The sequence below is a fragment of the Perissodus microlepis genome, chromosome 11 (assembly GCF_051167445.1).
Source record: "Perissodus microlepis isolate ML-2025 ecotype Zambia chromosome 11, ASM5116744v1, whole genome shotgun sequence".
Lineage (NCBI taxonomy): Eukaryota > Metazoa > Chordata > Actinopteri > Cichliformes > Cichlidae > Perissodus > Perissodus microlepis.
Window position 1 is genome coordinate 24556244 of NC_140471.1, and position 26666 is coordinate 24582909.

General features: G+C 42.0%; 1 protein-coding gene across 1 annotated transcript in view; it reads left to right on the plus strand.

The window, feature by feature from the left end:
• The first annotated feature begins 7125 nt into the window (after positions 1–7125).
• erfl3 (Ets2 repressor factor like 3) overlaps positions 7126–26666 on the plus strand; it is a 64429-nt gene continuing 44888 nt past the window's right edge. Inside the window, exon 1 of the mRNA XM_084943504.1 lies at positions 7126–7796. Coding sequence (XP_084799630.1) covers positions 7775–7796 — 22 coding nt within the window. The 5' untranslated portion in view covers positions 7126–7774. The remainder of the gene's footprint in view (positions 7797–26666) is intronic.

Here is a 26666-nt window from a genome sequence, read left to right on the forward strand (position 1 = left end):
AGGGGATGTGTGGAGTGAGCTTGCACTTTGGTTGCTGAGAGGTGGAGAGGAGTTAAAGGGGGGAAGAGGAAGCTCTGTGCTATGCCAATAGGAAGAGTTTGTTCCTCAGTGAGATACAGGAGACAGTGTCAACACACACGCTGTGCTCAATATAGCTACTGTCACACGGCCAGGCGTACCTCTCTCTCCTTTCCAGCCTGACACTTGCACCTTTCCTGCCTCGCTCACGTTCTTCTATCTCTTCCTCACACAAACAGGTTGCATTCTTTTTTCCCCCTCCTCACTTTTCCTCAGTCCTCCCTCCGCCTCCCTGTCCATCAATGTCACTTCCCCGGCACTAAATTAACTGATCCCTCTTCCTTTGCTTCCCTCTCCTCTCCCTCTCTGTATATATTACAGGCTTGACACCTTGCCAGACATTGGTTTAATATAACACACATTCTCTGTGCCTTCCACCCGCTCTCACATTACCCTCTCTTTCCAACTCCCACCGCCCCGCTTTCATATGGGCACTGGCCGCTTGCTTTTTCCATACTTTACCCACTGCAAAAGGAGCTTTTTGTTCTTGAATAGCTCCCTCATTGCCATGGTAATCCAACAGAAAGAGAGTGTGGTTTTTCTGTCTCGGGCCTCATGGATGAAAATAGTAAGTCACGATGGGTTTCTTTCAGTGGCCCTGAATCTCAAAACTCAGTCAGTGCAAATCTGAGTCTGAAGTTTAGAAATGAGTTTGCAGTGTGTTTATATAAATGTCATATTTTAACTGGAGCGCTTTCCCACACAAGTGTCCTTCTTTTTCATCATCTTCTTCTTCTTCCAGGTGGACCTCTTGCTGCTGGGTTAACCCTCCTTTTGATCCCCTTCTTCCTCTATTTCACTTGTCCTCCACTATCATCCTCCCCCTTCCTTCCTTCCCTCCCTTCTCCTCCTCCACTGCCTCACCACTCGCTGTGGTAATCCCATTACTCATGTGCGAATACCAGCTGGGGGAGAGAGGGAGGGAGAATGTGCACAGAGGATAACTGTGTAGGGGCCTCACATCCCAGCGAGACGGTTGGACACTGGGCGTTCTTTGAAACACTTGTTTAGAGAGGAGAAGGAAACATCGAGTGACACTGTAGATTGTTTCAGTTGAAATTAAACCTTTTAACTTAGACTTTTAAAAAAAAAAAAAAAAAAAAAAAGAACTAGGTTTGGCTTATAGGTAGCCTAACCTCAGCATCTGTGATATGACTCCCAGCTCGTTAGGTTTTTCTGTTTGTTTTTGCATCTTATATTTTCTCTCTACATCTCTATTTACTTATCAAACGAAGATCAAATGCCTCCTTTTATAGGGCATAGAATAGGTGAAACAGATACAAAGATTAAAAGGGAGCATCACAGGACTAATTTGACTTGGTGGTTAAGAGTATCAATGACAAAGCCTGGGGGCATGCAAAAGTATCTGTAATGTTGCCGCTTATTCAAATGAAGACATTAGTGATCCAAAGCACTTCCAGGGGTATCAAATTGTTGTTTCGTATGTGTTTTTTTAAACAATGATCCTATCGCGGGTAAAGACGGTGAAAAACAGGGACAGAGGGAGTGATATCTGGCTGTCTCTCCCTGACTGTTGGACTGGTAAGCTCGAAAATAAACAAGTTCTTTGATGACAAAGAATCCATTGACTCCCTTATTCCGTCTCTCTCTCCCACTCCTTATTCTCCACAGCTTTGCTCTCTTTTCCTCTCTCTCTCTTTCTCTGGCCTTCTTTTGCTCGTGCTGTTTTGAATGGATGAAGTTGGTGGTGGGTGAGCGTGGTGTGTTAGCAAGTGAAGGGGCAGGAGGAAAGGAGAGGGAGGGGCATTAACCGCCACCCTGCTGCACTTGTTGTCCCCTCAGCTGCCGGCTTTTTCTTTCATCCGGTCTGCTCTCACCCACCCGTGCCTTTCAGACTAGCAACCCATCTTCCGTTTGCTTTTCACTGTCGCTCAAGTTAAACCTTTTTCACTTCAGTCAAGGTTGCTCCTTACTTGATGAGTTGAAGCAGATTTTTTTTTTTTTTTTTAAATAAGAGTGGGTGGGTGGGGGGACTTTGCAGGTGTTCGAAGTTGATCATGTAAAATAATTTCTTGGAAATCAAGTCAAAGATAATTGTAGCATGGGTGTATGAAAAGAGAAAGTCAAAGAAGGAAAAGAGGAAGGAAGAAAAATGTGTGCACTTGAACGTCTGAGTGTGTGTGTGTGTGTGTGTGTGTGTGTGTGTGTGTGTGTGTGTGTGTGTGTGTGTGTGTGTGTGTGTGTGTGTATTGTTGCCTTTGTTCAAGTCACCAGTGGTATGAATCATCATCAACCAGCCTATGTAAATACTGCATTACACCTCTGTTGGTTATTCAACGCCCCGTCCAGGAATTATAATCCTGCCTGGCTTCCACTGGTCGCTGAAATCAGGTTTTGCATGTACATACATTTTGTGTGTGTGTGTGTGTGTGTGTGTGTGTGTGTGTGTGTGTGTGTGTGTGTGTGTGCAGCACTGCCTGTGGTGGCACTGGTTAGTGGGCTACCACACCCATTGTCCACGGTAATTACACTGACTCAAGCCATCTGTGTTTTAGCGGCACAGACCAGAAGAAACCAGTGTGTGTGTCTGTGCGTGTGTGTTACTGCTGACTGGATGCCATGCTACTGTATGAAGCTACCAAACTGACGTCCAGTGAAGAAAGTGTGCTGTCACAACTGATGCACCATCCGTCTTCTGCATCAGTTGTGACCGTTTGACACAGATCTCAGGTGGGTCATCTGTCCTTACTTGGGAATTTGGGAAACTGGGATGGGATGCATCACTTCGGTCTGATGGGAGGTGCGGCGGGGTGGGTGTATAAGGGTGTGAATCTGGGGATGTTCACACCCACTCAACTTATGCATTCACATATACACAAATACTCCAGTGACAAAATCTCGGTTCTCCCTTTCATTCCCTCCGTCTTTCTTTCGGGGGAGCGTCTGTCTGTCATTCCGATTAGGAACGGGCAGAGTCACATAAAGCTGTGAGAGGATGAAAAAAAAGGGCGGGATGGGAGATAGAGGGAGTTACGGATGATGCGGAACCAATAAGACAAGGCTCTTCTGTGATACACTCTGTTTGTCAAATTCACTCGCCACATTATAGCTGCGTCTAATCCAGTGGTTCCCAAACTTTTTGCTGCCATGCCCCACTTCAGAAGCCAAAACGTTTCAAACCCTGAATTTGTTTTGAATTTTATACTTCTGAAAGTTGGATTTCAGTAAAAACAACAAAAAAAAAATCATCAGTAAAGCTTGTTTTTCTTTTTCGTGCAAAAATCTGACTCATTCAGCTTAGTTTAATACACATACATGTATATTTTGGCCCTAGTTATCAACAGCTGCACATGTGGGAAATCACCTTCCTCTAAACTGTAAAGCAAAAGCTTCTGAACACCTTAATGTTGCCTCATTTTACTTTAGCTTACAGACAGAATAGATAGTTTCCAATCTAAATTTAGAACTGATGGAACATTTTTATACGTTCACATCAAACAAGTTACAGAAGATTTATATTTTTATAGCACCGCCTCTGTTGCGTTTACATTCAAAAGCTAAAAAGGAAATGAGGAGACGAAGACTGACTAGTGGCCTAACTGATGAGACAAAAGGACACCTGGCTGCTTTTAACCCAGGTCTCTGAAATCTTTACTTTCTTAAGCATATGCCGCAATATTCAGACATCTTTACTTTGAGCTCTTTACTTCTGTGCAAAAATATATAAATATAATATATGTGCACTAATTGGAGCAGATATTCTCAAGTTATTTAGGATGTTGGTTCTGAAATATTCAAAGTTCCATTAATTAGCAAGCTCTCACATCACAATTAGGCTTTTAATTATAACAGTTTAAGGACGAATGAACTGTAAAAGTCCGCCATCTGTTTAAAAAGTAATTAAAAGAAGAAGAAGTAAAACAACAACAACAACAAAAAGACAATAGAAGCATAAAGTAGAGGACAAATACACTGCCAGCTAATTGTGCCTAATTGCAATATATAACAAGCTCTTTATACTGAAAATACAAGTTTCTTTACTTAGTTTTCACAAGTCTGTCAACCTTGTAGCTATAGCAGTGACCTGTGGAGAAAAGGTGAGAGCTGGTGTGAGGGAAGGGAAAAGAGACGGAGGCACGGCGAGGTGGCTGATGATGGAGAAGGACGAGGAGGAGGAGGAGGAGGAGGAAGAGAAGAGGTGTGAGCGTGCGGGAGGGCAGATGGGCACATGTATGGATGGGTGGTAAAAGACAACAGAACAATGCAAAGAGGCAATCGGGGGAGAGAAATGAGGAGAGGTGGATGAAGAGCCAGCGTGAGGGAGGAGGAGGTTGAGGAGGAGGAAGCGGGTAGGAGAGAGAGAGAGGGTGCTGAGTGAAGCGCCGTGTTTATCAGTGCTCAGAATGTACTGTGCTGTCGGTAAATGTCATCTCCTGTGCTTGAGTTACAATAGTCACAGACAGAGGCACACGTGGATAAGCGTACGCAGGAATATCAAACAGCAGAAGCCATTTGTGCACACGGCGTTAAATCGCTCTTACTCGACTGTCAGATTTTCTTGTCTCCCGTCAGATCTTCAGCTTTTTCCCTCATCTCCCTCTGTGTGAAGAGCCTCGGAGAGACGCTGAAGCGCTCTTCACCTAACCCAGACATGCAGACATCTGAAAATGCAGAACAATTGATAGATATGTGCTGGAGGCAAGTCAAAATAGATGGCAGCAACAAACAGAGGAAAAGGGCAATGGTGCAACACTTGTTCCCAGCTGACTGCACTATTGTCAGCTGCACTGTGAGAAAAAGTCACACAGGTCTCTCCTGTGGTCTTCCTGCTTCTGAAGAAGACAGGGCAGGATGGGAAGAAGGTTCAGTGCCCAGTTTAATGGCTTTCTTTTAGTCCAGTTCCTTATCAGGCACAGCAGGCTTGGTTTCCTGAGCCTGTCAGAGAATGGCCAGCAAAGGGAGGAGAAATCCTGTTTGTAAATCACACCACAGGGACTTTGTTACCATCAGGGGACTGTTTACTTTGTTTTACTACCACTGTCTTATCCTGTTGACAAGGCAGTGCAATGCTGTGTATCGCTGATGTAACAGTGCGGTCAAAAGAAGAAGAAAAAAAGGGGGAAAAAAGCACAAAAACATGCTCTTTAAACCTCCATCCTGTAAACCAGGTGCTAGTGTGCAAAAAGGCAGAAAAACAAAAAGAAAAACGGAGATGCACTTCACCTCCCATGTGTGACGCCTCACCCATTACCGGCACAACATGACAGCTTCATATCAGCAGAGGAGGAAGCAGTGTGCGAGTTAACAGGGGCACGACACCTGTCCACTCAGTTAAACAGGTCACTCTGTACATCCAATCAAGACCTTACAAATGGCCAGATGTCTCTGTGCTGTCAGGTGTCTGATATGCACACATAGCACTCCTTTGGTCACTGTGTGTGTGTGTGTGTGTGTGTGTGTGTGTGCGTGTGTGTGTGTGTGTGTGTGTGTGTGTGTGTGTGTGTGTGTGTGTGTGTGTGTGTGTGTGTGTGTGTGTGTGTGTGTGTGTGTGTTTGATGGTGGGTTAAACTGTTTATTGGCTGCAGTTAAAAAGAGAGAGAGTAGCACAAGAGGATTCAAGTTCATTTCTCAAAGTAACCACAAGTTTTGTTTTTGCAGAAAACTGAAAAAATAAATGTTAAAAGAGGGTCTTTTTCAGTTGGTGCCAAAACTGAAAACAGCAGTGGTCTCACTGTCCTGTTAATAAGAAACAAGTCAAAGAAACAGCACACACTAAACATACCTAATAAAGCTTCAACACAAATGGGGATTGGCATATTTTACGAATGTGGTACATGCTAACCAAAAGAAACAAGGTGGCATTACTAATGAGAAATATAAAGAAACCGATGCGATGGAAAACTGTTAGAAAACAGACAACATGTGGGTGAAAGTGGGGAAAAGTGAAAAGTCTGGCAAACTTTTTTACTAGAGAGAGGCATGTTTTATGTTTTTTTATGTATATACTTTAAGAAGGCAACAGTGGTGTGGTGGTTAGAGCCACCTGGTTCCAGCCTTCTGGTTGGAGTTTGCATTGGTTCTCTACTCTAATGCATTGCTGGTTTCCTCCCACAGTGAAGAAGCAACTTGTGTGTGGCTACCTGTGCTACCTGTCCAGTGTGTACCCTGTGGCAACTGGGATAGGCTCCAAATCCCACCCACCCCGGGAGATGGATGGCTATACACTCAAAATTTAGTGGAACACAGAGCAACACCTTCATAAAGGTTTTGTGTGCCTTTTTAATTACCTGTGTATAATACTCGTTTCAATTATGCAAACCTTTCCCCACAATTAAATGTTCTTGCAGATATAATCTACTATATTAATGCCTCACAAAACTTTTTGTCACACCATCAGTAAATAAACTTAGTTATCTTAAATTAAAAAAAAAAAAAGTAAAATTACAAGAATGAACTGAATTGAAAAGAAAATACAAATACAGATAAACTAAATATACTACAATAAGGAGCTTAATAGGTAGAAATGTAACCACAAGAAGTACAGGTATTGTGCTATGAGGTGGTGAAAAGTAGTGACTGAGTTATCTTATAGATAGGCTGTATTCTCCATGGAAGTAATAATAAGCAGATGAGATTCGAGTGTGTCTGTACATAACTTGTTTTTGCTGTATTTTTCTGAATATGTTAGCCACCGCTGATTTAAAATTTGTTTCACTTCGTAAAACATGCGAAAAAAGATGAGTATTTGCCCCCTGATGTCAGTATTAATCACTAACTGACGTTTTCTTGTTGTTTTTCTACTTTAATAAGTGTAACTATCCTCATAGGAAGAGGCCTAATTGATACCTGACTGACGTAAATGAACGCTGCGAGTCGAGCCGCTCTCGCGCCTCTCTCTATCCGCACGATTCGACGTGAAGTCACCACGGCAGCGGCGCGCTGTAACGGTCTCCCAGGCAACGCCGCGTGCTGCAGTGACGCCAGCCCGGGTCCCGGCTCGTGGTGAGTGGGGGCGTGACTCGCCACGTTTGCCCCCCCCCCCCCCCTCCCTCCCTCCTCGTCCCCCGTCAGTGTGGGCGGGCCCCGCTACAGAAGAGAGCGAGCGAAACACGACACTCTGAGGACGGAGAGAGGCACGGGGGGAGGAGAGAGTGAGCGCCGAGTGGTGCGAGAGTGAGTAGAAGACTGAAAAAGTCCGTGAAGAAAGAGAGGTTCCTTTTTAACGTTAATTTCTGTCAGAGAAGTAAGGCGGGTTCGCGGCGGAGAGATGTCAAACAGCGACGAAGATGCGGTTGAGACGGAGTAAACAGCTACCGGACAGTTAGCGAAAGAAGTTGTTGGAAGAGAAGAGAACGACACTTTTCGCCTGGCTCGAGTCGGGACGGTTGACCGTCTTTCTTGAGCAGATTTGAGGCTGCGAGTTACGGGACGAGAGGACCGACGAGGTGCGGGCATAAAGCGAGTCCTACTTGTGAGATAGCTGGTTTAGGACCGCACCGAGAGATAGAGGTTGGGGGGGAGAGAGTGCCCGGCGGCGGCTTAACAAATAGAGAGAGCCGCTGGAGCTGAAGCTGTAAAAGTTTGCCTCGTATCTTCAGCGAGTTCTTCACGAGATTGGAAAGCAGAGCGGGAGGAAGAGGCCGAGAGACTGACTTTTCTTTCCACAAGCAGCTTTGTGGAATTTTCCCAGTTTAGCAAACTTTAGCTGTCCTGCCGAAGAGCTAAAGCGGAAAGAATGAAAACACCTGGAGATACTGGTAAGCTTTCGCCTCTCCCCCTATTACGGTTATTTTATTATTTCTTTTTTTACTTCCAGAGGCTGTAGTCTGCAAAGCTCCACAGTAACTACCGGCACATAGCTGATTGACTAACAAGGCAAGACAGTTAACCACCCGCTTCCAGCCTGAAAGCCACAAATGAAAACCTGTTGATTTGACTCGTTTCTCACGAGCGGCGCAGCAGCCAGTGGTTTCGCTTGATAAGTAATAGCAATCTGGTCCAGGTTAGTACTGTACTCCAGTTTTAAGAGGAAGTGGTTAAACTACTGTACAGTGGTGAAAGCGACATCCTCCGTGTCACCCAGACAACCTGATTTCTCCATCCAGAAACTTTCAGAGAGCTCAGTAAAAATCCTAGAAGCACAATCTCTACGAGATGATGAGGGAGCAGTGTTCAGGTGATTGGATGAAGGCAGGTATGCTCGTAGCAACGTGATATTAACTCAGTAAAGAGCATTGTCAGGTCTGTCACGGTGTTTGAAGTGAGGAGTGTGTGTGTGTGTGTTGGGGGGGGGATTCCCAGCAGTCAGCTGAGGTCTGTATGGGTGTCTGTTTGTCTAATTCCTGAAATGCTTGCATAAGTTTGTTCTTGTTGCTCCCTTTCTCTATTGAAGCCAGTGAATTTTTTTTCTCTGCACAAAAGAGGAAGTGGAAGTACACTCGTGTGCCATCTATGCATTTTATTATAAACTATTCTTTCTCCAAGTCACAAAGCTACTATTTGTTTCAGCAAAAGCGAAGAGATTTGAGGTTCAAGAGAAAGTGGATAACATCTGAAAGTATATCTCAGTCAATTATACTGCAGTGTTTAGCGTTTTGCACGATTTTTATCTTAGTATTGTTATGCTTAAATCAAAATGCCTGCAACAAATAGACTGAAAAGACAGCAATAACAAGGAACTAGAGCCTGAGTAGTCTCATAACTTACAAATAGTAAGCAGATAATCTGATGCCTTGTCCAAGCTTTAGAAACAAACACTTATTATTAAATAATTTTAATAACAAGCGTGTATCTGCATCTTTAATAAGTGTGCTCGGCTGCCAGAACAATGTGGTGACTTTCTAAGCATTTGGCGTGGGGGCATGTCAAGCAGTGCAGGACACTTCCCACTCGGGACCCCTTCCCCCACCCTCAGCCCCTTTACCCTCCACATTCCTACACACACACACACACACACACACACACACACACGTTCACTCAAAAACACACACTCCCTGCAGCAGCCTGAGTAGGCTGCCGTGACATCACACCACATCCCACCACAAGTAGCCCTTTTATGACAAGGAAATGCATGCTTGTGTGGCAGCAGATAGCCTGAGCCAATGTGGGAAGGCAGTAAAAATTGATTGGGTTTAGGTTATAGGTTTGATGTATGCTGCTTGTGTGTGTTTGTGTTTGCTATCTGTTCAGTAAAAGGTTAACTGTGGCTCTTTTGCATGACATGATCCAAAGCATACACAGACATCCCACCAGTGTTATTTTGCATTTGAGTGCACCGATGGTGAGGCAGTCTGTAAATGACCACTCGTATTTTCTTAATTTCGTTAACATTTTGAGCAAATATCAGTGTTTTGTTTTGTTGGGGTTTTTTTTGTTTTTTTGTTGGTAAATAAAAAAAAGAATTGTTATTTAAATAGAATAATGTTCCTAAGGTGAAAAATCAAAAGACTACAATTTCTTTTTCATAATAAGCTCAACATTAAGGTTTTGCATTGCTTAAAATTTGAAAAAGTTGTCTGTTCCTCATGAGATTCATCACAGATTTCACAAATTTGATTCATACTGCTGATTAATAATTTCAGCCGTAGTTTATAATTATATGCACGTCATCTCAAAGTCATTATGTAACAGCAAATCTGATCCTATAACAGCACCTTTAAATAGTTGAATTATTGAACTGGCTAATCTGTGCCGGTCTCTTGATCTGTCTGATCTCCTGTTGTTGCTGCCGTTCGTGATCGGCGCTTTAACCCTTAACTCATTTGTTGGATGTGGAAGGAGCCGACAGCAGTCCGTGGGTAATGTGTGGGATGAAAAATGTAATCATTCATTCCTGGGACTGTTTGATGTGGGATTTATGTCCCATATGATAAGTTCTGCCTCTGTAGAGCTTACGTTCTTTTCTCTCCAGCACTTCCTTTACGCTTTTGTTTTCTACGCCCACTTTATTAAGCTGAATACATGATAGGATTACTGTTTTGGAAAGTATCCCCATTTAATCACAATCACTGCTGTTTACCTGGTCTTTGTTAGTGCTTGATGTAGTCTGGGGGGATTGGCTGCAAGCATTCCAAGTATTCTTCAGGTTGCATTAGTCAGCAGTGAGGTGGTATGTACACACATCATTAATCTATCTTTGTGTGTCCCTTGGAGGGTGTGCTAATGATTGATTAAGCTTGGGTGATAAGAGCTTACAGAAACACAATAATAACTCCCTAATATGTTATCTGCACGCTCACCACATAATCTGAACTCTAGCTTTTGTATCTCACCTGTTTTCCTCCACTTTTGAGCCACTATCATTCGTTTCCCTCTCTGATGTGATAAGGACTGGTTTGTGTCCTTGTGTGACAGGATTGCATAGTGGGACCCTTGGCTCTGGAGTGGCCATTGTGCGTGTGTGTATGTGTGAGTGGAGTGTGGGACAATGGTGGGAGTGGGGCAGGGCCTGAGAGTGATTGTGTGTGGACTTGTGGGGCTGGAGACCTCTCTTTATGATAATAATGGTGGGGAGCAGCTCATCGTTTGGAGGTGCTTTTGACACACGAAGAGACCGTACTTCAGCATGCCTGTGAAATGTGTGTGTGTGAGAGAGAAAAGTGAAGTAATTTGGACATTTTGACCTGTTTGTCACCAGTTTTAAATGTGACTGTTTTATTCTTCTCCTTGTTTCCCTGGAGTTTGATATGGCAGGGCTGGAGACAAAAGGGCTGTTTGTGACCAATGATTTGAGAGTGGATATTTCGCCATTCCTCCCTGTGTGGGTTCACATGTGTGATTGCTAGCATATGCTTTTCAATCTCAACTACCGCTGTGATGATAAGCACAGCGATTAGCCTTATCTGTGAAAACTCCCTTGCAGTGCTGACCACAGCAAAACCACTACCTCCTACTATCCAGTACAGTTTTACAGCCTGCTTTATGGGACAGAGCCCTACTGTGATCAGGCTCAGGAAGCATACTTTCCAAAGGTGTCGTATCATTGTAATTGTTCATGTGAAAAGGCTTGTAAATCTGCAGAGAATTGACTTTGATTGTGTGAACTTACAACTTCTTAGAAATAGTTTAGAAACTATTAAGCTAAAGTTAGTAAAACAATAGTGGACCAAAATTTTATGCAGCCCTTAATGTATCTGTGCAGCACAAGAAATGAACAGAAATACATAAATTTAAAAAAAAAAGAAGTCTTTAGAAAATATAAATAAATAAATAAATAACTTGACCTATATTTTATGCTTTCAAAACTAACTTCAGTAAAATAAAAATAAACTGGAAGTGTCTGCAGTTTCATTCTTTATCTGTGTGGTCAAATTTGTCAACCCAAGAAGAATCAGGAAGCTTTCGTTTGTGTGTTTATTGAGACACCAATGTTACATATATTGTAACACTTACTCTGAACTTCTGACAAATAACACTTCCATTGTAATCCATTTGCCAAAGCTGGGATCGATACCTATTTTCAGGTCCACATGCTCCTTTAGTTCCGAGCAAACACTGAGGTGCCACAGAGAGTTAAATATTCTTTCAAAGTGTGGCTCAAATGTCATCATATGGCAGGAGAAAGATGCAGAAAAGTTGGCAAAACCTCAGCCCACAAAACGCGTAAACGGACCCATCCATAACATGAGGTTAGTCATTAAATATGCCGCCTCATGGTTGGCATATTTCTCTCTGTATGAAAAAGTGTTCATCCCAAGCTTAATGTATTGCTTATATTGCTTATTTTACAATCAGTAATAGGTTGATTTTCTAAGCAAGATGTTTCTAATGCACTTGCAGCTTCTTCTGTGTCACACTCTTTTTTTATTGTAAAAGTTTTAATATCATGCTTTGTAGTTGACAAATGACTTCTGGTGTGTGCGTGCTGCGGGGGTGGGATGGGGGGGGTCGTCTTCAAATGTCTGTATTTAGCTAGGAATTTCACCAAAGGGAACAATGTGCTCAGCCAGTCGACACTAATGGACCTCCCCATCATTAGTCCTGTGCCGCCCTTGACCAGGGAGACCAGAGAGAGACAGCAGCCAACAAGGCTGCATTACCCTTGATAGTTCGAACACCTCTGACCGCTGTCCAGCACAGCTCTCAGCACATTCACCCCCGTGCCCACCCACCCCCGCCTCAGAGACCCACACATTAGCCTCACATCTGACCATCTAGTCCTGTACTGTGCGGAGGAGGACAGAGCGAATCCACAAAGGCACTACATACCCTGGGCACCATTTGTTTCAGATCTTATGTTTGGGTATGCAGTTAAATGTATTTTTAACTGCTTGCATAAAGTGGGCTTAATTTAATCAAGCATAAAACACATTTTTTGTTTATCAAACAGTCAGAAATCACAAGAAGATCCATAGATATCTTTTAAGATAGCTAACACAGTGTTTTTTGCCTTGAGATTATATATACCAATCACTTACTTGCTTTGTAAGCGCCCCCACCCAAAAGACCCATTTTGAACAAGGAGAAAACCCAAAACAGTTTATTTTATTGTACAGATTCTTACAGATTACACTTTCTGTGCAATATTTTACCCCTGTGAATTTTTTACACCCTCCTTAAGTGTACCTTTATAAATATGGTAATCCAGTATTCTAATATTTCATATCTTTTATAAGTGTTGCTATTTTGTTTTAGTGGCACAATAAAAAGAAAACTTCTTGCATCTTGGTTTCACTCTTAAAGAACTTTAAGTTTATATAGAAAACCCCTGCAACTTAAGTAAGCGTGTCTTCAGGCTGTGTGCGTTTGTCTGCAGTAGCAATCTGAGCATAGTTTTACTACGAGATCACTGGCTGGGGTCACTGTATGACCCTGGTATTGGCTTTATTGGTTATTGGTCAGAGGTGGTAATGGGGTGGGTCTGCATGTCTGAATGGGATGAACTGTTGACAGATGAGTGTAACACTTTTGAAGAACATGTGTGTAACATACACAAACACTCGTACTCGCTGCTGCTTTTTATGGGAATTCTTGGACCTCCCACATTCCTGCTTAGAAGGTTAATAGTTGCCGGCTGTGTTGCATTACACACGAGGGGAAAACACAACACTTACTATCTCTTCAAGCTTCTCCTGAACACAGTGATGATGATGTAGAGATATTTTCAGTGCCTCCTAAGGATACTATGTGTCTGTTATTCTATGAGAGTAGTTGTACTCTATTTTAAAGCTAGCTGCAGATCCACACACACATACACAGACAAGGGTCCCTTTTCAAATGGGTATCAAAATACATGTTGAGAATGCAGAGGGGTGTGTTGGTGTGCATGGGTTGATCTGCACTGTTCAGCAGCTGCCTGCGTTTGTGCATGCATGTGCATTGTAATGTAATACGGGGAGTTTACGGAGCTGTGGAGGTGACTCGGTGCGAGGTACAGAATGGCATGTTGTTGTAGAAGAATATGAAGTGTGTACATGAAGGTTTCTGGGTGGCCAGCTCAGTAAAGGTATTACTTGTTGAACAAAGCTTGTACAGCGGCACTTGTGGGTGTATGTAATGGCTTTTTGGTGACGGCGGCGCCACTTAAACTGAGCCGAGTCTGATGCCACACACACACACACACACACACACACACACACACACACACACACACACACACACACACACACACACACGCCTGTGTGAAAACCAGGTAACTCTATTCCTCTGATCCTTCCAGATGAGAGGTTTTATTTTGGATCCTCAGGATACAATGACCTGTCCTTTAAGTTTGAGCCTGTATTGTCACCTCTCCACTGGTTGGAGTATAATCAGGGTGTAAGGTGTCAACACTGTGACAGCACTTAGTCAGTTAGCTACCTCTTCCTTCATCCATTACCTCCTCTAACCACACCACAACTGCCTGGCCTGCTGCACACATACATTAACACAGAGTAGTTTGTTGCAATCCTCTGTTGACAGAGCTGCACCCATTGGTTGCTGTTTTTGTTGGGCTCGGCCTCAGGGGTGTTGTAATCTATACTGGTAATCTAGATTAACCCCAATAACAGTGGTTCTGCTGGGGGCATCTTGACATAAAGGGGTCAGCGCACAATGTGGCTGCTAATTTTCATACCAAGCGGGTTCATAACAACAGGACAGCTTTAAAACAATCAGAACTATGTGGAATTCATGCAGTATGTGGGTCTTGCATGTAAGGTGAATGTGTTTATTCAAACAGTTATGTATGTGTTCAGCAACTGTTAGCTGTATGGTAAAGTATGTATAATAATAAGCTGTTTTTTAACCTCTGTTTTTCATCATGCAGAATAATGGCAATTTGTAGGTCTAGACTGATCTGACATATGTGCGAGAACTCGCTCTTTTTAGCGTTTCAGTCACAGAAGCATAAAAACTTAAAGTGATATATCTGGCTACAGTTGAACTCTAGAGGTGTGTGTGTTTGTGTGCCATCTTCACAGATGCATTGAAGCCCATTTTCTAAATCTAAGTACTACTGCAGAACTGTGCTTGTTCATATGGCTGTCATCCCGTCTTATTATACACCTTGCTTGTTTTCAACTTCCCATCATGCAGAGAGAGAGAGGAAGAGTTAGTACCGGCGACATTGTGACATCTTAGAAGTAATAGGTAGCTGTTGCTTCTAAGCTGGTGTTATACATTAATAAAATAACCAACTAGTATTTTTGGTTCTGACTAGTCTAGCCCTCTGTCCACACCCCCTTTGGGATTGGACACTAAACAGTTTTCTAACCTGCTGATACATAGTGCAGTCTCCCACCTGAGTACCTGCACATATGTCATGTCATTATAGCTATAAAATGAGTTCGACAAAACCTTTAACCCGCTCCTAGTTCTTGTCAATACCCTGATCTTAAAACCCTAAGTCATCATCAGTGATAACCACAACCCCTAGCCCCATCCCCAACCTTTAGAGAAGAGTATAAATAAAGAAGAGAATAAAGGACATTTTTTTAATGGAATTAGTATAAATAATTTTTGATGCATGCCATTTAGACTGATTGTTCCTTTTGTTTCCTGATTTTAAAGACTTTTTTTTATCAGCTTTCTGAAGCCAAAAAAATATTTTAACAGCAGAGGGTTGAAATCATCAACATGTCATATCCGACTGTCCCTGCGTGAGAACAGTGCCAAGTAACTGTCTGGTGTATTCACAGTGAGGAAGTGGGCACCATGGTTCCTGCCTCCTGCATGCTCTAACCAGGCAGCAACTTTGCCCAAACCAGAGTATTTCCAGTAGTGAGAAAGTACCTCGTGCTGTGCACGACATTTGAGAAAGAGCAGTTTTCCACAATGTCTTGGCCTGATTCTAATGTGTGAAAAAGCTTGTGTGTAAGTGTGGCACAGACCGGACTGTACCACTGTCCTCTGATTCAGGGAGGTGCTGAGTAGAGCTCCTAACCCCTCTCTAACCTCTTAAGTCCAGTGCAGTCAGCAGACACTCCCTGCAGAAAGGCAGCAGTGTTTGAATAGTTCCCCTGGCTATTTTTATCTGGGAATCTGCCTCTGTGCTGGACCCAGGGAGCAGGGGTAGAGGGCAAATATCTGATCTAATTCTGGATGATGGGAAGTCACCAAAAGGACTTCTGTGCCACTTGCAGTGCTGATGCTGTGTGTGTGTGTGTGTGTGTGTGTGTGTGTGTGTGTGTGTGTGTGTGTGTGTGTGTGTGTGTGTGCGCCCGTGCCCGTGTCTGTTTGGTTGGCTGTCAGCCGGGTTTTGAAATGCTGTCTGGCGCCAAGTTAAACTTTCTCTCTTGTCACCCTCCTCCTCCTCCTCTACCAACCAACCTTTCCCTTCCCCCTTCCTCCCTCTTTTTTCCTCGCCTCTCCTTCCTTCCCTTCACCCCATGTAAGGAATGCAAGATCACATTTAGAGTTTTCTTTTCAACCAGTCTTTCCTCTTTCTCCTGTCTGTCTATTCGCTCTGCTGGCTCTCTCTGTCTGTCTTCCTCCATGTTCAGACCTGTTCTGCTTTGTACGTCAGAGCTTATTTTGCACTTTGAGCCAACTCATCATAGAGTAAGCATGTGAGCGGGAAAGTTATGTGTATTTTGACAGTAAGAGTTTAGCCATAGGTAAACATTGTGCATTTGAATGGAATAATAACTGCTAATAGAAAGATTTCCTCTGTGTGAGCATTGTTAATTATATTTAATTAAGTTTAATTTGAGCCTGAGAGGGTTAACACTGTGAGCACAGGCAAATAGTTCACATTAGAAGCTGGGCTTTTTGCAGGTGTGTACATGCAAACACCCCATAATTGCTAGGCAAATGTATCCGGTAATAGTAGCAAGATCTTTTTGTGGCACAAGGCTATTGTCTATCTTTTATCAGCAGTTTCTGTTTAATCTGATGTTGTCTTTTAGACAACTTTCTCTTATGGACAAGATTTAGAAACACAATGATTCACTGTATCAGACAAAAATTAGACCCATTAATGCTAATATACCCTAAATCAAAGGACTGCTGCTGAATCCCACTCTTTAGCCTGACTTCTGACTTTTCAGCCAGATGGGGTCACTCTGTAAAGTGTGTGTATGTCCAGGAGAGAGAGAGAAAGACAATGTTTTCATTTCGAACAGACACACATGCACATGTCCCTGTAGGGGAGTAAAACCTTTTTAGGCATCGATTGACCCTCCCATCCCACCATCCTCTCTTCCCTCTCACTTTCATTTCTGTGTCACCAATCCATGGGTTAATACCCCAGTGGCAGCTCCACTTCCATTAGCTTTCTCCTCCTATCTCCTGCTTCATGTCACCCTACACTGTCTCTTTTTCTTTCACTGGACACCACTGATTTACCAGATAAGTAGATACAGCTCAGCTGTCTGCCAACATGGCTCGTGTAATATATAAAAACTGTCTGTCACGGTCAAAATGTATCTGAAATAGGTTGTGACTGATGTTCACCTTCATGAATCAGCCTGAAAATTCAAAGAAGGAGCTCAAAGTCAAGTCCAAGTTAAACACATATGTTGTACACATAAACACACGCACAGTACTGAATTTCTCCCAAGATGTGTGAGCAGAATAAAATGTGTTGGATTTCGCTCTCGGCTGGAGAGAAATCGGACTTTTTCTGCCCACCTTCTTAAATGTTCATGAGACTTCCTCGCTGCAGGACGCTGGCTTTTTCTGGGCTCTCCAGGTGTGTGTTTTGTGTGTCTGGTCCTCCGCCTGTGTATCTGTGTAGGCCAGCCTAAAAGAAACTGAATAATACATTGGATCATTGGAAAGGTATTTATAGGAAAGCAGAATGATAAAACTTTAATGATGGAGATGACCATCAGTGCTGCACACACACACACAGAGGGAGATTCATCACACATTTCCCAGGGGGTTTGTCCATAAGTGTGTGCTAGCCAGTCTTATATGGTCTACCACTCTCCACTCTTTAAGCGACCCAAACATACACTCAAACTTTTTAGATAGTTGCGCTGTTGGTTAGTTGACATTTGAGTGAATTATTAATGCTGGAGAAGCATCACAGTTACTCAAGAACAGTGATTTTTTTTTTTTAAATTCCAATTTATATAATTTTAACAGCACTGTTGTGCAAGACAGCCACTTGGAAAACCTTATTTTTATTAAGATTAAGCTGCACTGCTGAGCAGACACGTGCATGTGACTGCCTCTTGACCATCCAGGTATGCTCTTATAGACTTAGCATTGACCTGAGAAGTGAGGTGCACATTCTCTACTTTACAGAGGTTTATGCTACATCAGTTTTTCAGTTACCTTGTAGTTAGTGTTGTCTAGTATGACCAGAAATATGTATAACTATGTATATATTTTTTCACACTCTGGGGTTTGACACTATATTATTTTTGCTTAAGTGAGTCTTTATAAATGTTTACAGTGGCTGATTCCTATGTCAAGAGTATATAGAATATACTTTATATGGAGAAAGATTTTTAATATTTTAATCCATTCATCCATATTCTTAACTGCTTACCATGTCAGGATCACGGGAGAGGGCTTGAAATTATCCTAGCTGTCATTGGGTAAGAGTCAATGCACGCCCTGAACAGGTCACTAGTCTGTCATAAGGCTAAAGGTGCCAATATACCCTCTGCAGTGGTCGCTTTGCTCACTGCCACTCTGTCATCATACAGATGCAGTCATTTATGCCTGCTGTTAAGGTGGAAGAAGCTGCTTCTGGGATTAAAAGACAAAAGAAAAAGGAGGAGCTTCCTGCTGTGAGCGCCCTTCACAGAAGCGGTCTCATTTTTAAAACTTGTGAACAGCAGACACAGCTACTTTCTCAGTTACAAGTTCTTTTAGAGCTGCTCTGGTTGCTTTTCTTCATCTGCATTTTGTAGAGTCCCTTGTTCTTATCATATTGTTATACTACCTGGTTAGTTAGGATTATGTGTGCCTTGATGTTCATCCCGTTGAAGAGAATTAGCTGAGGAATTTTATAAGTTTTAAATAATACTCTTTTGATACTTTTCACTGCTCAGCTGGTGGCCAGTACATTTAACTGCCTTGACAAAACCACAACAAGCATTTTGTCTATTCATGAGTATAGCAGGGCTCGCAAAATCGCTAGCCCGACGTCCCGGGGCTAGCGATTTTTCCAGTCGGGCTACCAAAATCTCTCTGCCCTGCCCGTCGGGCTATCATAGGAAAGGAAAAATATGTCAATGCTTTTGCATTCTTTCGGAAATGTAGCTGGGTAATTATGTCATTGGCATCGGTGAGCCACTGTCAATATGTGACATATTGAAATCGCGTTTGAATTTGCGCTTGTTTTTTGCTTTCACTTTGCAATCGCGCGAACTGTGTATAGAGAGCGACAGCACTGATTGGTGAGTGACGATAATTTGTGCACCAATTCCTCTGACATCGTCTTATCAATCGTTAGCTTACTATGCAAACATGACAAGTGGAATCTCCCGCAGCAAGCTTAAACATGTGAGAGGTTGATCGCGCAGAGAATCGCTGAGCGTTATGTGAGTGCGTGTGTAAAAGCAGCAGGATATATATTTGAGTTCTGCTGAGCCAAATAAGACAGGTCAGGGTGAAGAAGTGACAGCCAAAGAAAAGCTTACCACAAAACTGAAAAGTTATGACAAATCAGACTATAAGGCAAAAAGAAAGTGCAGCTTTATGGTTTCATGGACAAAAGAATTTCTGTGGCTGCAATATGACGAGCTAAATAACCAGGGCTGCACATAAGTGGTCCGCAGGTGCGCATTCGCTGTCAAAATAAAAAACGCGCACCAGATAAGAAGTTGCAACGCGTGTTTGCGTACATAAGATTTTCTGGAGGAGGACAGACATTTGTTTAGAACTCTTAAAGATGTCGAAGAAGCTCCTTTAAGCAATTTGGTGTTCCTCCACCTCCAAAGAAATGTCAGGAGTCCGAACCACAAAAGAAGCGCTTTTGTGGTTCGGACCTCCTGCAACCACTTTTCCGTATTCTCGGGAAAGTGGTTGCAGGAGGTGAGCTGGCTTCAAACAAATGATGAACGCACAGAGATGTGGTGCAGAATGTGCCGTGAAAATCCCACTCTAGCGGACAAAAACACTGCCTTTTATATGGACGCAAACGCGCGTTGCAACTTCTTATCTGGTGCGCGTCTTTTATTTTGACAGCGAATGCGCACATGCGGACCACTTATGTGCACCCCTGTAAATAACATAATGTTCTGCCGGGTGTGTTGTTGGTTTTCCCTCGATTTCTGAGTCGACAAGCGCCTTTGTTACTGGGACCAGTCATTTTAAGAAAGGCCCCCATTAGAACCCATGAGAAATGCAAGAAATGCATTATTGCTCAGTCTGCAATATCTTTCCCGGAACAAACACCAATTGCAAATAACATACTAAAAATAAACCTGAGAAATCTGTTTAGAATAGCGTACTATGTTGCAAAGAGTGAACTACCGCTGGCAAAATTTAGCAGTCTTTGCAAACTTCAAAAAGCAAATGCAAATTACCCGTGACTTCAGTGGAAATTTCAAATTCAGGATCTGACACAGACTGATTCATGTTCTACACAGTTCTTACAAGTTCATAGAAATTTCTGTTCAATTAGAACCAAGTATTTGAGTTGATGATTGTAATTTTTATACAATGTTGTAATTTGTGTTTCAACAATTTTTTGATCAATGTTTTGTTTCCGTTACAATATTATACATTAAAGTATAATATTGTAACGGAAACAAAACAGGAAACAAAACATCAATCAAAAAATTGCTCTCTTTTTTATTCGGGCTACTTAAATTTACTTTGGGCTACCAAAAACTGAAGAGTCCCTGCCCGAAGGGCTACCAGGGATTTTGAAATTTTGCGAGCCCTGTATAGAGTTTAAATAATGATTGCCTAATGCAATTTTTATCTTTAATTTACAAATATCCAGAAGGATTGAAACGTTTAAATATGATTCCTTTGGTATATACTGCAAAATAGTTAGTATTTCATTCGTACAAATCTTAATTGAGTAATAATCTATTATTTAACAATACCAAAGTTGGATTTTTAGTTGAGGAAATGGTTCTAAGACTTAAATTTGTGGTTAACTGTTAAGCAGCAGGCTCAGCTCTCACTGTCTGTATTCTGTGTGTGCTGCAGCACCTCCATACAGTAGTCCTGCCCTAGGTCACAATAGTTTTATGCACGTCCATTTTTAGCATCAGATGTGGCCCAGGGAAATTACGTAACAGGCATGCAGTTGCATGCGGGTGGGCGTACACACAAACTATACTAATACTGTACATATACGCAGTGATTGTTGGTTTAGCAGATTAAAGGTTTCGAGAACAGTGAGCTAGATCCCCTGACCAGTCACAGGATGAGAGGGAAAATGAAAGTAGGGAAGAATGAATCAAAAGCAGCAGAGGGATTTTTAAAGCTTCAAAGAATGCAGTAAAAGGCAGTGAGCTAAACAGGGGCTACCACAGGTTTGAAGATAGATAATAATGTGGGCTAAAGGTGCTTCATCTTCAGTAAGAGATCATTAAGAGAATGATGTGGGAATTCAAGCAAGCTACATGTGTGACTAAAGCTAATCTACCTTCAAGTGTTGGGACCTTAGTTATTGGCCATATCACATTAATAACAGTAATAACTTGAGCAATGGCAACATAAATCTTGAGCAGCAAATCAATGTTGTGGATGTAGACAAACAGATTTTATTTGCATATTCTCAGTAACATTTCATGTCTGGTTTGCAGCTGCTAGCATGTGCATTTGTGGTAAATAGTAATGCTTTGTATACATGTTGCCTTGGAAACAAGACCTAAGTGCAGCATCAACAGCTTGCTGAGAGATGCCAATCAAAATATTACACTCATGACTGCAGGCTAGAGAAAGAGCGTAGAAAATGAATTAGAGGTGCTGTTACTGTAAATTAAGTGAACTGCTTTTACCCGTACTCACACTAGGGTCTTTGTAGTCTCATACATTTTCTCCAGCTAGCCCCCAGCAAGTATCCTCACCGTGAGTGTAGGCGTCATGTTAGTAGGTTTATTGTGTTCGTCTGGCCCAGGAATTAGCCAGGGTCTGTGCGAAGGTACACTCTTTCCCTTAGGTTAGTTGTGAGTGGAGGCAGAGTGCAGAGGTGTGTGTGGGAACTTGGGATCCGGGCATGCGTGTGACTCACTGATGTCGGTGTTTTGAAGTAAACTTGTTTGCAGGAATGAACCGATTGTGAATTTCTGGGCTGTTACATATTTGTCTAATAGCCTTAATGATACAAGAACAATAATAATAATGATAATACACTTTATTTGTGTAATTACATTACACAAATATACTTAACAGACCACAATTAATTAATGATAATAAAAAATACAATACACTCGTACAAAATATAAAGATTTAAAACCTGAACAAACAGCGTGATTAATATAAGAGGTAGAATAAACAACTAGAATGACAAGAAAGAAAGAAAGAAAGAAAGAAAGAAAGAAAGAAAGAAAGAAAGAAAGAAAGAAAGAAAGAAAGAAAGACTAGCCTAAGGATGAAAACAGATTAACTGTAAGATTTTTTTCTGTAAATTTAAATTCTGATGAGTGATTTGAAAGTAGATGATTTTGCTAAACTGATTTGTTTTCTCTTTGCTTATGTTCATTTTGTTTTTATTTTCATTTTTCAAAAGATTATTTTTTCATACTTGAAAATGCTGTTTTTTAACATTTCGCCAGAGCAGAAGTCATATGACACAACAGAAAAATATCAGCCATGGACATTGTTAAATACCATCTATTTTCAAAATTGGTTAATACTAATATTTGGCTACTAATTTGTGAAAGTTTCAGTTATAATTGGATTGCCAGCACTGGATCTATATTGCTTAACAAATCCCTGCGTTCACATTTTCTGTGGCTTCTGTAGATGTCACTGTGTTAGAGGTGTTTTCTGTGTCACATAGAGCACTTTAGAGACCTTAGAGGAGTTAACAATATAAACCTGACATCGTCAGCATAGAAAGTATCCACCGATAAGCTAAACAAAGTGTTATAGTTTCCGCATCCAAGAGTGTGCTAGATTTGGGTCATAGACAGTATAAAAGATGGATGCAGTGACCACGATGTCACACACTGGTTTGTGAAGTCCTCTTTTGAAGCCTTTGAGATGAGCTTTTCTGCCTGGATGTGAACAGGAAAGTTTGACTATAAAACCCCTTTTTCATTGGCTAATGACTTATGATTGATCCTCAACCAGTGAGCAAGATACTAATCCTTCTTTTTGACACATGGGGTGACCATAGATAGATTTAAGTTTTTATTCTGTATGAATGAGCCACTGCTGAGTGACTTCTGGTCCTACAGAGGTTTATGGGCCTTCTGTAGGACCACAAATCTTTTTGCTACCACAGCTGTTGCCATCTGGTGGCCTTCGGAACGAATGTAGCTTTAAGCACTTCGTTAGTTTCATTTTCCCATCCAGAAAGCTACATCTGTGTTTTTTAGTGTCTATGGTTCAGGTCCAATTGATGTAAAGTTTGTCATCAGATGGTGACTAGCAATATTTTGCCCCAGTATGGGATTATTTGCTTCAAGTTGACTTGTGACTTGTGCAGCTGTTTTCAGGTGTCACATATAAAGCGATTCACTCATCACGCATCACTCTGTAGCTTATGGCTGGTCACCAGCAAAAATTGCAGGCTCGCGTGGTTGAGATATCCCTCTAAACTTTTTACTAGCTTTTAAACAATTGCAGTTATTTCCCTCGAGTTATTCATATTTTATAACACAGAGACTGTGTAAATACATTGAGTTTGGTCTGTTGTATGCTGTGGAGGTGTAACCAGAAGCCAGTGCAGCTGTCGCTTCATGGGAAACCCCCAGTGCCACCTTACAGCCTGGATGGATGATCAGAGCCATTTGAGCGCTCAGGACAATAGATTTCATGTATGCCATTGGTACAATATGTGAATTCAGGTCTGGGTGCATGACATGTAACTGAGAGGTATCGTCACTGTATGCTCACACTCTCATCCCTACACCCACACACACGCCACATACAAGCACAAACAGGGAGGTTGCGCCTCATGTTATGAGTCCTACCGAGCGGAGGTAATCGGTGTGTGTACACTCAGCTCTTACATAACAGTATACTAACTGATGGGAGAAAGTTCATCATGCTCTCTTTCTCTCTTCCAATCAGTCTTTTATCTCTGTGAACTTCCTTCCTTCCCCATCGCTCATTCATTTCTCGTTTTTCACTTCCTTCCTCTTATAGTCTTCTTTCTGTGTCTCCTCACACCTGTGATTTTTTTTAAATTTGCAGTTTGCCAAGAAAAAAAAAAAGTACAAATCTTGAAACATCCACTAATAAGTATATCTATTGTAGCTGGTTTTCTCATCACCAGTGTATGAAGTGGGTAAGCTCACTGTTGATAAATATTTATAACAATTTTTCTGGCGGAAGTAGAACATTTACTTTATTATGTATGAATAACATGCGACTTTATCATGCTGTCCAGACCCGGTCCTTGTTCTAACACCCACTTTCTGCTGTCATTCTGGCTCGTATTTGTGTTAAAGCTTTTAATAAATGTTCCTTCGAATGACTTTCCTGTCCCCATGTAACCTGTCAACAAGTTGTAAATTAGAGAGCAGGAGCAGCAAACAAAACTACTTTGAGTAAATGGTAACTGACATGGAATTGTTTTCAATTAATTCACCCCACATATCCCAGTTCTAAATACACCATCCAGTTAGCAATAATTTTATTTGCATTGTATCAACTGCCTTGCTGGATGATAAGCTATCAGCTAAATCAAGATTTCTTGTGTTGATAATATTATAATGTGGAATCCAAGCAGCTTCTAAACAACACCAGGATAGAGGGTTTAGTGTCAGGATTAGATGTTTACTTCAGTGCATTTAGAGAGAGAAGAGCACTTGATTAAATTAGTGTAGGACCACAGGGCAAGCAGGATATCACAGTGACAGCACATTTTACCAACACTTCACAGCCTGTCGCACTTTAGTTAACTTACCATTGATTGAATATAAATTTTTTTTCCCAGGGGTGCACAAACAGATGATGTAATTGCATTTGGTCTTTGTTTCGGTACGTTGTAACATTACCAACTTGTGATAGTGTGACAGTGTTGCTCTATGATTTCAAAGATCAGGCAGAGACTTTTCTGAAATGTTATAAATCATGTAAATACAACAATGTAATTGAACTTTACTAACCTGTCTATAACGTTATATCAAAGACAGGGTAATGTTACTTTATTATGTTATCTAATGTAAAATTTTCAGAGTGTAAATGTAATGTGTTCACATCACTGTATTACTATTGCTGCGTTAGGGCTTAGGTTACTGCTAGTATTAAGTGATTTAAAATGTTAAAGCAGATGTAAGACCAGTAGGATAGGTTACATCTTCTTTGTCCCCCACCAAAAAAAAGATAATTTATGATATCAGGGCAGATATTTATCTTGGCGTGAATAACCTTTTGCCTGCAAATAATCAAAGACACTTTTGACAAAGAGCCGGTGTTTGATTATACATCTTTGCTTCCCCTTAAAGAAAAATATTATTAATTAACACAATCATCATTATTGGTATCAAAGTCTCACCATCAGTGCATTTCAGGCGATAATTTAAATTGAACACAATAAATACAACCCTTTTATGTCACAATAATGATATCTTCTAACTTCTGCAGCTCTTCAGTAACCATTATTCACATATTATCTGTTTTACAATTTAAGCAGTGGGATAGTGTTACTTCCACGGCATTCACTATCCCTGCCTCTCTGCGTTGGTCTGACAGCCCAGCTGAATCACACTGTAGGTTGAATGGGGAACACAATCCCATATGTGTCACTCAGGAAGGCCTTAATGAAACCAAGTATAAGTCTGAGATTGACCTTACATTATGCATTAGTCTGGTTTTGTGTGCTGTTGGTGCAAAGGATGTGCAAGACTGAAGAGGACTGCTCTCTGCCAGTGCAGGGCAGCTGTGTGTTTACAGCTGAGCTCATTGCGTAGCAGTGTAGATCAGCTGCTATTGTTTAGAAGGGTGGCTGGAACCATATAGTACAGTAGGGTACATATTTCAGGCTACAATGGACCTTGGTCATCTGCTCTTATCACAGCTCTGTCTCTTTATCTCTTTCTCTCCTGCTCTTCATCTCTCTATTTTGCTCTTCTCTCAAGTTACATCATCATCAGCCTTTCTCTCTCTGTCTCGCTTTTTCTCTCTCTCTCTCTCTCTCTTACTCTTGCATAACGTCCAGCTTTATTTGCTCCAGCTGAGGTTTCTAATCTTTCCCATGAGGCAGAACGCGAGAGCAAACCAGGAGAGGAGAGGAGCCAGCCGAGACAACCTTTTTAACCTGCCTGTGTGCACTGCCACATTAACTCAATCACCCCACCAATTAATCTGGTGCAGGGATTTCTTTACCTGCACCCCCAAAACGGTGTTTAAAGCGCATGTATGGGTGTGTGTGTGCGTGTGTGTGTGCACACCCCTGTGGTTGGTAGGATTGCGCTCTCTTCATTTATGCCTTCGGTCTGTCACATCAAGTATGTCTGTGTGCTTCAGTGTAGGGGTTGCGTTGCCTCTCTTGGCAGCCCAGTGCTAAGAGGGGCATAAGTAGTGATTATCTGCACACCATGCAACAGGAGCAGACACTCGTTTGCCCAACCCTGGGAAGACCCCAATTAAGTGCACGCTCCAGCATTGTGGGGCAGATATGCTCATATCAATGAGATCATGCACTGACTTAGTGCGTGTGTGCTTGTTGCAACTGCAAATACACCATGCAGAGCAATGTTCACTGAAGTAAAGTTTCCTTCTCTGATTTCTCCAAATCTCTTGCACACACATACACAGAGCCAGAAAGACTGTATGCTGGCTGGCTGACTTGCTGGCTGGCAGCGGTGTCTGTGCGAGGTGAGTGTTACGTAAGGCTGATCAACACTACTCAATCAGCTTTGGGAGACATGGTTAACAAGCTGACCAAGTGGGTTGGGGTTAGAGGACGAGAAAGAGACTGGAGGAGGTGAAGGTGGGGAGTGGGGGATGGGGGAGGGGATCAAGACGAGGGCAAGGGCATAAGAAAATCGCTTGACAGAAGACAGGCGCAAGTTAGCGTAGGGCAGAAACTGAAGGGAAGAGGAGAAAGTGGTGACAGGCGGTGACACTGCATGTGTCTCTTGTCCCTGTTTACGATGGGATAAGCGCACACACAT